Below are 12,128 nucleotides of genomic sequence, written 5' to 3'. Positions count from 1 at the left end.
GTTCTGTACATTTTTCCCTGTTGATCTCCATCTGATCTTTTGGAACAGACAGGTAGACTGAATTCTGTCAGTATTATGCAGTGGAGGATTTTTACCACATTAGATATCCTCTCACTAATTTTATAGGATTTGTTTCATTTCACACGTGTGGTAAATTCCTTATATCATTGATGGATTCTAGCCTTAAATATGGACTATCTGACTATTTATTTTCCCTTCTCATTCTGGTGTTTTAGTGGTATTTTTCTTATCAAAGTTGTCTTTTCATAGCAAGCATAAAAAAAAAAAAAGAGGGACCCCTGAAGTCTTGTTTTTAGTATCATAAATATCTCTATCTTATTTTTTGTTGACATTTTAAGGTGACATTAGCGTCATCATTTATTTCCACTGGACTTGTAGGTGATACCTTGAACGTTTCATTTCTCATAGATTATATTTCTGTATAATCTGCCTGAGATATTCACTTTATTCTCATTTCATTTTTTAAAAATTTGTGGGCCGTACGGGTCTGTGGTTGGTGTATGTAGGTCTGGCCGCCCCACTAGCAGGCCTGCGATTCATCTGTCTTCATAAAATGGCCGACAAGCTGTTCACATGCAAATATAAATTGAGAGCACGAGAGGCTGGCAATGCCTTTCTGGAGCTGCCTGCAATACTGATATTGTGCGCTTCCCATTCCAAAAAGCAACCAGGATTGAGCCTGGATTTTTCGGCCGAAGGCACAGAGCTATTAGCCAAGTTCACTTTTAACCCCAAATTGCTTGGTGCTACTTCAAGGATCCACAATACTATTTCGGGAGGATCGTATCTAAGTTCAAAGAAAGCATTGGTATCTAGAAGAGAAAGTAATAAGTTCCTATGTTTCAAATTTCTATTCATAGCAAAGAAAAAAGTCGAAGCTGCTTTGTCTTAGAGAACTCGACTGAAGCTTAGCCTAGAGGAAAATCAGCCTACTCAGTATCCTCTACCTGCCTTTTGTCAATCTCAGATGAAGTTATTGGAGGAAATGTGATTTTACCTCTTTTCTAAAGACACATAATCCCTAGAGGAAAATAAATGAAGAGTTGAGGACCAGGTATTTACATGCATTAGAGAACTTTCTAGTGTTGCTTTGACCAAGAGCGATATTTCTTTTTCATTACCTAGGCTATGGATGACAAGTTCCTGAAAGGTTTTCATTTGTTTCATTTTTGTTTTTAAAAAGGCAGCTCTCATAAATGTATCAACCAAATTCTAAGCACTTTGAGAATCTTGGTGGGTGAACAAGGGACAGACTCTCGTCTTCAAATAAAGCGGGAACACATTACTCCTTCTTTATGTATATATGCGAGGGGAAATAATATTCTTTTTATCCTAGCTCTTGAGGAGAAAGGTAATGGGAAACGAATGGTATTTTCCTAGTAAACCATGGAGAATGAATAGACAAATGGTAACATGCCGTTTCATCCAAAACCATAAACTAGGCCATGTAACTTTACCTAAAGTGGATGCAGCTGTTTCTTCCCTGTCCAACTAGTCTGGTTTTTCCTGTGGAATTTTTGCTTTCTTTTCTTGTACTCCCTTAAGACTCAACTGTAAAAGAAAACAAATCTTTGTCCAATTAGAGTATTAGATGGGAATTTTGAAGGAATTATTTGAAGCCCAGAGATAAAATATCAGAATCTCCGAAACTCAAAGTTGGTATAATATATAATGATTAAAAACTCTCCCTCTAGAGTCCGACACACCCGAATTCAGATGAAATCATGGCTAGGTGACTTTGAATAAACTATTGCCCCAATATCCGTCTTCTTATCAGTAAAGTAAGAGTACTAAAACAACATACTTTGTATTAAAATAAGAATATGTACATGAAATAGCATCATGCTGGGTTCACAGTAAAGACTCAAAGAAAAGTAGCTATTACTACTTTTGGTTAAAGCTCGTATCTGTATAGAGCATACATATCGGAGAGACCAGAAGCTCAGAGATTTGGAATGGAAGAGGGGTAGTGTCAGAAATAAACCAAGACTTTTAGAGACATCCTTTGTAGGTACCTACTCTGTTCTGGAACGTCAGACATACATCTCCTTAAATCTGTCCGTAATTCCCACAGTGCCACATCTGTTTTATTATGTGGACTAATCCTCACATTTCTTCACCTCCAAGGAGTCGACTACCACAAAAGTGATTCAGAGTTGCTAGAACGTTCCGAATGAGCACTGCAAGAAAAGGTGATTCTGGAAAGAAGGGACCCCACCTAGATGGGTTTAATTTTAGCCGAGTTTTTTTCCTTGGCACAAACCAAATAGACTCTGTCTTATTAAAAACTCTAAGCTGATTAAGGGTCGGGTTCATGGCAAATTCCTTTTAAAACAATCTTGCACAGCATTGAACTTAGCGGGTACCTGGTATTTATTTGCTTCATGAATAGAATTAATAAATAGGTGAGTATGGTCTCATTATCCCCAAATATTTTGTGAGTGTCTGCTCACTGTTGATTTTACCAAGAGGTTTTTAAGGAAACAAATATCAAAAACAAACAAACCCAACAACTGGAGATACCAAAAATCTAATTTGGGTGTGGAGGAAGGTTGTACACAGACACATGGACATACATGCACAGACATGGCTGATAGTGCTAGGAAGGCCAAAGCCAGAAGCTATACTAATGTCCATAGCAGATCACCTCTGCCCCACTCACAGGAACAGGTGTGAGCAAAGATATGCAACACTATCATGTTAACTTATGCTTGCTTACCACAGGGAATGAATTCTGACAAAGTTCTCAGCTCAGACTGGAATTACACATTTAATTCTTTCACATATTACTGAAACCCCCTTTCTGGCTTTTCAAGAGAACCTGAAGGTTATAAGCCTTAATTGTTGGACTTTGACTTAGAGCATCTACTCAAACCACCTTTGTTCGTGAACTCCCATGAGGTACTTTGGCTACTGTTTAAAATATTTATGGGACAGAATATTTGAGATGACTGCTCGATATTTACAGGACCTGTGAACAGTCCTCTTGCATTCTGTGGTGCATCACGTCGGTCCTTAATGAGGAAAGAGCTCACGTAATAACCCTCCTACTTAATTCAAGTCACGCTTCTGTGGGGCCACACTGAGTCCATGTCTGAGGGAATAGCATAGTTCAGCCTTGGCACTCTGAGAGCACCCTCCCCGCTGAGACTCTCTGTGAAAACACCCTTAACTAAAAAAAGAAAATGTGGGGTTCCCTTGCCAGAAAAAGAAAAGCTGTGTTCTCATGTTTTTTCCCCTCTTTACTCTCTCTCATCACCTGCACAGACTACTATTAATAACCTCATTTTAGTGGTTTTTAAAATGTGATATTTATAACAGGAAAGTGGAGTTGGTATTTGGATTATTTCCTTTAGGCTTAATCATGTTTGTTCTTCCTCATTTATCTGGTAGTCGCACATATGTTGGTGGCATAAACCCTCAGATGGGCCTTTGCAATCAGTGGAAAGCCATTAATCATGATGCTTGCCCCAGATTTTGAAAATTTCCAGCTCTACCTGCCAATTTGAAAATAACCCCGGGAGAATTGGTCGAGTGTGGCTTTCATGGTCACCACCTTCATTTGTGTCATTTCTGCCTTGTATCGCTACACTAGATATTATTCTGAATGTTTCTCGATGAGCAAGGACTATCCTCCAGCCATATCTCACTAGTTATCCATTAACTCATTTCTGTGAGAATTTTGAAGGTTTCAATAGTTTGGAAAGAGCTTCCAGAGCCACCGACTCCCTGACTGAAGATTTATGTATAGGATCCACTTTGTAATTTGGGGGGTGAGATAAGAGAACTGTGAATTTCTGTTTCTCTTGTGGACAAACATCCTTTTATCTGAGGGCATTCTCTTAAAAAATTGTAGGCCCAATACTTAATTTTTTTCACACCTCTTCAAATATGTAGTAGATATATTGCAGTGTCATATTACAATATTAATGCATCGCGGAAAGTCACAATAAAATTCATAATTCCAAACTCTAAGAATTGTCTCTTGCTTACTGCTGGATGGACTGCTCGTTTTAGGAACTGTTTTGATTCATGTGTCATTTAAGTTGGGTCATTTTAGGAGTTTTGGAGGCAATGCAGCCTTATAATTTGCACTTTACTGGGAAAGCAGGAGCATTCTAGCACCATTGACTTGTAAATACAATTTATCAATATTTCATAATTTGCATGAGTTTCCTTTACAATTACCTAGCAGCAGTTATTCTCTGCAGTGTTCTTTCAAAAAAAAAAAAAAGAAAAGAAAGAAAATGCTGCAGGGACAGACACAGTAGAGTGACCACCAGAATAGCAGCGATAACAGTAATGATCAATATTCGAAAATATGTAAAGGTCCCAACTTAGGGAGACATTAAAACCTAAATGCCTTCTGGTTTCCAGATCTGTGTAATTAAATTCTGACTGATGGGTTTTCGGCAATATGCTGGAGCTGGTCTCTCTTCTTTAAGAGCCCAGAGAACCAGAACTTGGTTTGATCTGAAAAATCAGTCCGAGCCCAGGTGAATTGTGCTCTCTTAAATATTGTTAGCAGATGTGACTCATCATTGTTTGCAGAGGCTCTTTAGAAATGCCTCCAGACAAAGGAAATTCTTGGATCTTGCCTCTTGAAAGATGAGGCACCAGGTGAGGCCGCAGGGTTTCCCCCGCGTGCATCCCGCAGTATAGAGAGGATGCTGAGTTGACCACAGGACCCAGTGCAGTAAAGGAGCTCTTTCAACGGGAAAACAGAGAGGAGATTTGTAGTCGTTCTAAAGAAGTAGTTTTACCTCACACGTTATGGCTATTTTATTGTCTACATACAGAGGATAGCTAGCTGAATAGACTTTAAGTGGTTGGCTAGGAGCCAAAATAGGGAGTGTTTTAGAGCCACGTTCCCTGACGTCTAAATTCTAAAATGGACTGGATGGGTGGTCTAGTTCTGACATCTTCCCTCCTCCACGCGCCCCCCCCCCCCCCAGTCCCTCACGCACAAATAGTTAACAGAGGAAAGAAGAAGTAAAGGGGTTTCTTTCTGGTCCTCGAATTTATTTGTGCCTGTAACTCTTGTCCCGGGAGAGACAGTCATTTGAGTGCCTAGTGGATGTAACATTTTAAGTAGAAAAGCATTTTTAAGTGTTGATTTATAATTTATATGGGATGGTGTCCCTCTGTCCATAGATCTTGACTCCAGAAATAGGAAGCAATACAATTCATGTAGTATTTGAATTGGGCTCAGAGAAGCGACCAAATGAGGAGCCGTCATCAAATCACAGTGTGGTAGAAGGTACACCTGGAGTGTGTCTGCAGCTCCCATCTGCTATTGTTCTGTTTTCCCTGTGATGTAAGCCTGAACAACTCTGGTAGGACCCTTTGACAAAGAAGGACTTTAGAAGGACCTACAGTGTACTTTTAATGGTCACTTTCGCATACCTCCCCGTGAGTTAAAAATCAGCACAGGGAAATATCAGGGAGACTGGTGTGGGTCAGGAATAGCGTATGAGCTTTTCCTTGCCACAAATAATAGGGTCTGATTTGACACTTGAGTGTGAATTTGTTGACTTAAAGCCTGTATATTATTTTTTGGAAGGAATTATCCATTTGTGGATAATATTAGAAAACTGACTGTAATATAAATAATTTATTTGGGGATTTGGAGTCACTAATCCAGATTGATTAGTTGTCTGCTACAAAAATTCATGTGGCCACAAGGATTTTTGGCACCTTTTCTCCCTACAGCTTCCTCGTTCTTTTTCTCTTCTTTAGGATTTACTCAGCTCCAGGCAACTCTGTTCCCTTGGCATTAGCTTGTCGTTAAGGAAATCTACTGGGATATCTCAGAGGTGGGGGAAGGGGTAATATTTACTGCAGATTACTCTGCCCCATCTCTGTTGTTAACTTCTGTACTTGGTTGATTTGAACCTAGAGGGAACAAGGAAGTCTCATATGCCTTATCTGCAGGCATCGTATGGTGAACATCCCAAGACAGAAGTGTAAAGGATGTTGTGGCAAAGTAGGAATAGGCTTCCAACAGTCTCTCCATGAAGGAGAGTCTGTGTTTTCTTAGATCTCTGTAGGTATTTTGCAACCAGAGAGCTTCTCAGCAAGCAGCATTTGTAAACTCAAGAGAGGAGGAAGGAGAAGCCAAATCACAGCTGCTGAATAGGTCAGATTAGCAAAGGAGAGTTGGCCATTACAAGCCTGACACTGAGCATCTGCTAAAGGGAAATCAGTTGTCCAGGTCACTTAAAGACTTTGTGCCTCAGTCTTCTCATAAATGATTCAACAGAGAGTTATTAAGACTCTGCTGGGTCTGTTTGGACTATGGACTGGGTCCACTGAGGGAATACAACAATGGATCAGACATCCTGTTCTTGAGGACTTGATAGTCTAGTAAGGGCAGAAGGACTTAATTCATCCATTCATTCAACAAACTTTTATCTAGTGCATCTTAAGAACCAGGCACTGCCATGAGCAAAACAGACAAAGCTTTATCTTTTGGTGGGAGGAGACAGATGATAAACCAGTATATATGTAATGTGCCCAGTGGTATTAAATATTATGAAGGGAAATAAGGCCCAATAAGGGGATAAACAGTGGGGAATATGGGTGCTATTTTACATAGTGTGGTCAGGGAAGGCTTTTCTAATCTGTTGACATTTGAGCTCAGACCTAAAGAAGGCAAAGAAGAGAGCTATGCAGACATTAGGGACTTTGATTCTAGGAAGAGAAAACAGTAAATGTGGAGGCTTTGAGGGATGCTGGGGATACAATAAGGGGTCAGTGTGGCTTGAGGGACATGAATGAAGGAGAGAGCATTTGGAGATGGGAGTAGCAGGAAACCAAATTGTATCGGACCTTCTAGGCCAAGGAGAGGACTTGGCAAATCCTCAATAAGCTATGATATGCCCCACAGAGGAATGCACATACCAAATCCATTTATTTCTTGATATAAGAACTGTATCTTGAGCCCCTATGATAGGTTAGATACTTAATGTTTAGTGGTGGGCAGAGCAAGCATAGAGTCTAGTATGGAGCTGTAGACAAAGGCCTGATTTGTAACATTGCCAAAGAGAGACACTCTCTCATCTACCATGGCAACATCCTTTAGTATCCCCAAAGGTTTTTTCTTTATGCATGTAATACTAAAAGCTGAGTTACTTACATGGGATACTTGACTTCACATACTACCCACTCATGCAAACAATTCCTTTTTCATTTAATGGAAATCTAAATCTGTGGCTTCCAACTTATCCCTTATCTCCTGACACCATTTAGATCATAAGCCCCCAGGTCTCAAGTACATTTATCCTGAAGCTTCATTTTTCTCCCTAATAGTTACCAGATTTAGCAATAAAAATAGAAGACACCAAGTTAAATTTGAACTTCATGTAAACAGTGAATAATTTTGTAGTATTACATGGGATATACTTATACAAAAAAAAAATCTCTGTTTATCTAAATTAACTCCTATATTTTATCTGGCAACCAGTCCTAATTCTCCCCACGGTCCCATGGGCAGTAGTGACAGCAACATGTGAAAAGGTTTGATTAGTCTGTGATGACTTCACTGATCACAAAAGGTCAAACCACGGGAATTTAACTCACTGAAAAATGAACCCTGGGAAGAGTACCACAAAGTTCTAATGAGTTGACTGCTTAAATTCCATTCCTCCTGCATCTGCTGGTACCTAGTCCAGTAGTTATCTTGGAACAATAAGCCTCTTGTAAGGCACAGTCAATAGGTACAGTATAAGAATTGAGAGCCATTGAATCTATGCAAGTAAATTTGTAAGTTTAATTAGTGGGATATCAATTGAGTAAGCCATTGGACAGTATGTGAGTCACTTCTTCAGAGCAAGTACGAAGGAAGTATATACTCTGTTACAAGATTTAGTTACCAGCAGATGATTTGCTTCCTGAAAGATGATGAAAGTAGAAAATCAGTCAAATAGTAAAGCACTGGGAAATTCCACATTCAAAGATGAAGTAGAGAAAAGGCATTTCAAATAGACTTGAAAATAGAAGGTGCCATATTTTTTGTGTGCTGTGTGGGAAACAAAATATATATGTTTTCATTTGTAATTGAGGAGGTATGACAAAACTTATCAGAATATGTTACCAAAACGCAGTGTGATCTTTGAACCCTCCCATTAAAAAAAAAAAAAAAAAGAATAACGTTCACAGATTCAGGGAAGACAGTTTGGAAAGTTACGGTTAAACTCTGCTGGGCTTTAGAGGCAGAAAATGATAAAAAGAATGGTTTGGGTGATAATCATGATAATAGCTTACATTCATTGTGGACTTTCTGTGTGGTGTTTTGTTACTTTCTGCCTGGTGGTCTTCCAAGAAGACTGTGCCCTGATGGAATTATATGTGCAGGGATTTATTGGGGGTAAAGCCTATGAAATATAAGGAGAGAGAGCAAAAGTCAGCTGGGACAGCTTTTAGACCACTCTACTGACCTGATAACTGTGAAAGGAGATGGGGAAGGGAGGAGGATTGAATGGGAAGAATCTCACATAGCAGTAAGCTTCTAAGAAAGTTTTATATAGGCCAATGGAGAGTCTTTGAACCAAAGTTACTTGTTAGAAGAGTTCTGTGTCCCATAGAAATGGGGTATTCTCCCCCTTAGTCATTGTCTGGGAGCCTGGAGGAACGGTGACTTTTGAACAGAGGGGTGGTAGCTGGAGTTATCAGGCCATTAGGCTCCTTGCAGCAAGTGATCTGATGGCTCATTTTTATGGCCACCATGGCAAAATGTTATGCTAGGAGTTCTGTTATTCGTATTTAATCGTAATTAGCCACCCTACAGAGAGAGGTAGCATTGGTGTGCCCATTTTACATATGAGGAAACTAAGACACAAAGAATTTAAATAGTTTGCCCACAGTCAAGAAGGTGGAAAGTGTATTTAGGTTTATTTTAACTCCAGAGTCTACTTGCGTATCCATTACGCTGTATTATAGAAAGAATGGTAACAACCTCCAGTTCCATAACTTATTGATTATGTAAATTTGGGCGAGCACTTTGAACTCTTGGACTTGTGTTTCCTCATTTGTAAGGTGGGATGTCATCACCTTCCCAGGAAGTGTGTTTTGGTCGCTGTTTTGTTTTGAGCTTAAACAATGTTAGTTCCTTTTCCTTCCTCATGTTTTTCTCTCATCTGGGATTGTCATCTCTTCCTTTATTCCTTATCTCATCCTCCCAGGTATCTGCCTCAGCCTTGCTGAGGCTCCCACAGGTTTAATTATGTCCTCAGAACTAACAGGACTGTTTCTGTGCAGATTATATGTATGAATGTATGTATGCACATGTAAAGTACCCAGAACTTGTAACGGTCCATAGTAGATACTCAATAAAGTGTAGCCCGCCTTCTCTTTCATCCACCTCATTGCCTCATGGACGTGAGCTATATGCCAGGTGGCAATCCAGAATACATTTTTTTCTTGCTTTAGATATTTGGAGAGCAAAATTACGTTCTTATTTTTCTTACTAACATTCTTTACTTTTCCCCTACAATCTCAAGTGTTATGAGTATTTGATTCGTTAATAGATGGTTTAATTTTTTAATGTTTATTTATTTTTGAGAGACAGAGAGACAGAGCACAAGTGGGGGAGGGTCAGAGAGAGACAGAGACACAGAATCCGAAGCAGGCTCCAGGCTCTGAGCTGTCAGCACAGAGCTCTACGCAGGGCTCAAACCCACGGGCTGCGAGATCATGAGCTGAGCTTAACTGACTGAGCCACCCAGGCACCCCTTTAATGGATGGTTTTAAACAATGGACTCAATTTTCACTTGATTTTTCTGCTGGAGATGGAAAGTATAGAATGGGATGAGTTGTAAGGTATTTATAACAGATGCCATTATGTTTGTTGAATAGCATAAAACAATTATAATTTGCAATAAATTTGAAAGTATTTCAATGATACAAGGTGTTGGAATGTATTTATTGAAAATATAAAATGTTTATTGCCATTCCCCATTTTTTGTGCAGTACAGTCGAAACTTGCACCCTCATCCCTTTGATTTTAGATTTCTGAATTATTTAAAAGAATCGGTTAATTCTCCATTTCAAGTGAGGAAGACCAAGTTCATTAGGATATCTGATTCCTAGCATGTCCCACATTCACAGATCATGTTAACTCCATAGAGAGGTTTATCTTCTTTTAAAATTGCAAATGCTGCCCAAACTGAAAGCTTTTCCATTAAATGCATTCTTGCAGCTTTGGACTATAAGAAAGATCCTTAATGACAGAGAGGGAGACAATGAGGTACCTTGTTGTCAGAGCATCAGCCAGTTCTAAAAGTGGCAGTGTTCAGAATATGCATGTCCTTTGAGTTCTACTGGATTTGCAAATTGATGTCATGAAATACATATAAGTAAAACTCAGCACACACTAACACATTCTTTTGACCAGTGGTTGCCAACTGGTCGCTGAAGGGGCAAAAGAAAAATATTAAAAGAAATTATGCATCCCCCCCTCCCCGAAAAAGCTACGTGGGCTAAAGATTTTTGCTTTTGACTCTGTGAACACACTGGTTATCTTACAGAGATTTGTAATTTAGATTCACTTGATAAAAGGTGGGGAACAGATGAATTACCCATTATTTAATAAAGATGGCAAATTAAATACTTTGAGGAACAGGCTCCATGACAGGAAAATATTATAAGGTGTCCTTAGTGAAGAAAAGATACAGAAGTCTCAGTGAGAGACCAGTGGTTGAATAGTAGCCTTTAAGTTTCTCTTACAGAAGGAGAGGGAAGAAGAGAAAAGCAGGTGCCAGTAAGAGTCAGTGAACACTAGTTTTGCCCACAGGCTGCCCGTCGTCTCTGTACTATATTCCTCCATTCATTTTTACAGTGGATATTGTCAAATTCAGTTCTCCCTGAGCAGAATGGATAGTGAGGGTCAGGGCTAAAGGCAGCTCACAGGAGGAGCCTGAGACAGCACTTTTCTACATACATTGATCAGGAAAACATACTTTTGGAGTACAAGATCCAAACAAAGTTTGGGTAGCCTAATCATACATGACTGTGTAGAATATTTGCGTTCTGGGCTTAGATCTCTCTCTGTATGGATTCTTTCTGTGATCGATAGGAGAGACAAGAAAATCAACCGTGGTTGAATAATATTGTGTACTAGAAACTTTAAACCGTTTGAGTATGTTCTCTTATCTTGGCATAATAAATCTAAGAGAGGACAAGAAAAATAAGGTTCAGGGATGTTGAGGCACAAGTACATGGTCAACAGCGAGTGAGTGTCAGGGGAAGTGCTGCTTCATCTTCTGAGGTCTGAGTCTCAGGTCTGAGTCTGAGACCAAACAGAGATAATGGAGAGTGAGGAGCTCCGAAATGTTTTGGAAGGCTTGACACCCAGCAACTATAATAATCTCAAATAATTTGTATTATAAGGTTTCTGATGCATTTTCTGTATGTCCTGTCCCCTCTGCCCCCAGGGAAATTACAAACCTGGGGTTAGGTAATGACAATGGTAATGACACACTTATGATGGCGGTAGCAATGGTGGTTAACTAGTTAAAACTAGACTATCTGCCTTTCTTTTAACTGAATCCTGGCACCTGGAAACAGGAATATGTCACAGTGTGTTGAAAGTGCAAACATTAAGAGTAGGTGTGCACCGGTCAGAGTGGCTGAAATGAACAACTCAGGAAACAACAGATGCTGGCGAGGATGTGGAGAAACGGGAACCGTCTTGCACTGTTGGTGGGAATGCAAACTGGTGCAGCCGTTCTGGAAAACAGTGTGGAGGCTCCTCAAAAAATTAAAAGTAGAACTACCCTATGACCCAGCAATAGCACTGCTGGGAATTGACCCAAGGGATACAGGAGTGCTGAGGCAGAGGGGCACTTGGAGCCCAATGTTTATAGCAGCACTCGCAACAATAGCCAAATTATGGAAAGAGCCTACATGTCCATCAACTGATGAATGGATAAAGAAGATGTGGTTTATATATACAATGGAATATTACTTGGCAATGAGGAAGATTGAAATCATACCATTTGCGGCAGCGTGGATGGAACTGGAAGGTATTATGCTGAGTGAAATAAGTCAGGCAGAGAAAGACAGATACCATATGTTTTCACTCATGTGGATCTTGAGAAACCTAACAG

General features: G+C 39.7%; 1 protein-coding gene across 8 annotated transcripts in view; it reads left to right on the top strand.

The window, feature by feature from the left end:
- The window catches only part of NFIA (nuclear factor I A), a 373,386-nt gene that overhangs the window by 194,734 nt on the left and 166,524 nt on the right, over nucleotides 1-12,128 (top strand). The window contains exon 4 of one of the 8 annotated variants that reach the window (XM_049618573.1): nucleotides 882-10,233. The exons of the other annotated variants lie outside the window; for them this stretch is intronic. Coding sequence (XP_049474530.1) covers nucleotides 882-913 — 32 coding nt within the window. The 3' untranslated portion in view covers nucleotides 914-10,233. Of the gene's footprint in view, nucleotides 1-881; nucleotides 10,234-12,128 lie in introns of those variants that run through there. 8 annotated transcript variants of the gene reach the window in all.

The sequence above is a fragment of the Panthera uncia genome, assembly GCF_023721935.1.
Source record: "Panthera uncia isolate 11264 chromosome C1 unlocalized genomic scaffold, Puncia_PCG_1.0 HiC_scaffold_4, whole genome shotgun sequence".
Classification (NCBI taxonomy): Eukaryota; Metazoa; Chordata; class Mammalia; order Carnivora; family Felidae; genus Panthera; species Panthera uncia.
Note: the sequence above shows the minus strand (reverse complement) of the source record. Positions and strands in the feature narration are given on the sequence as shown.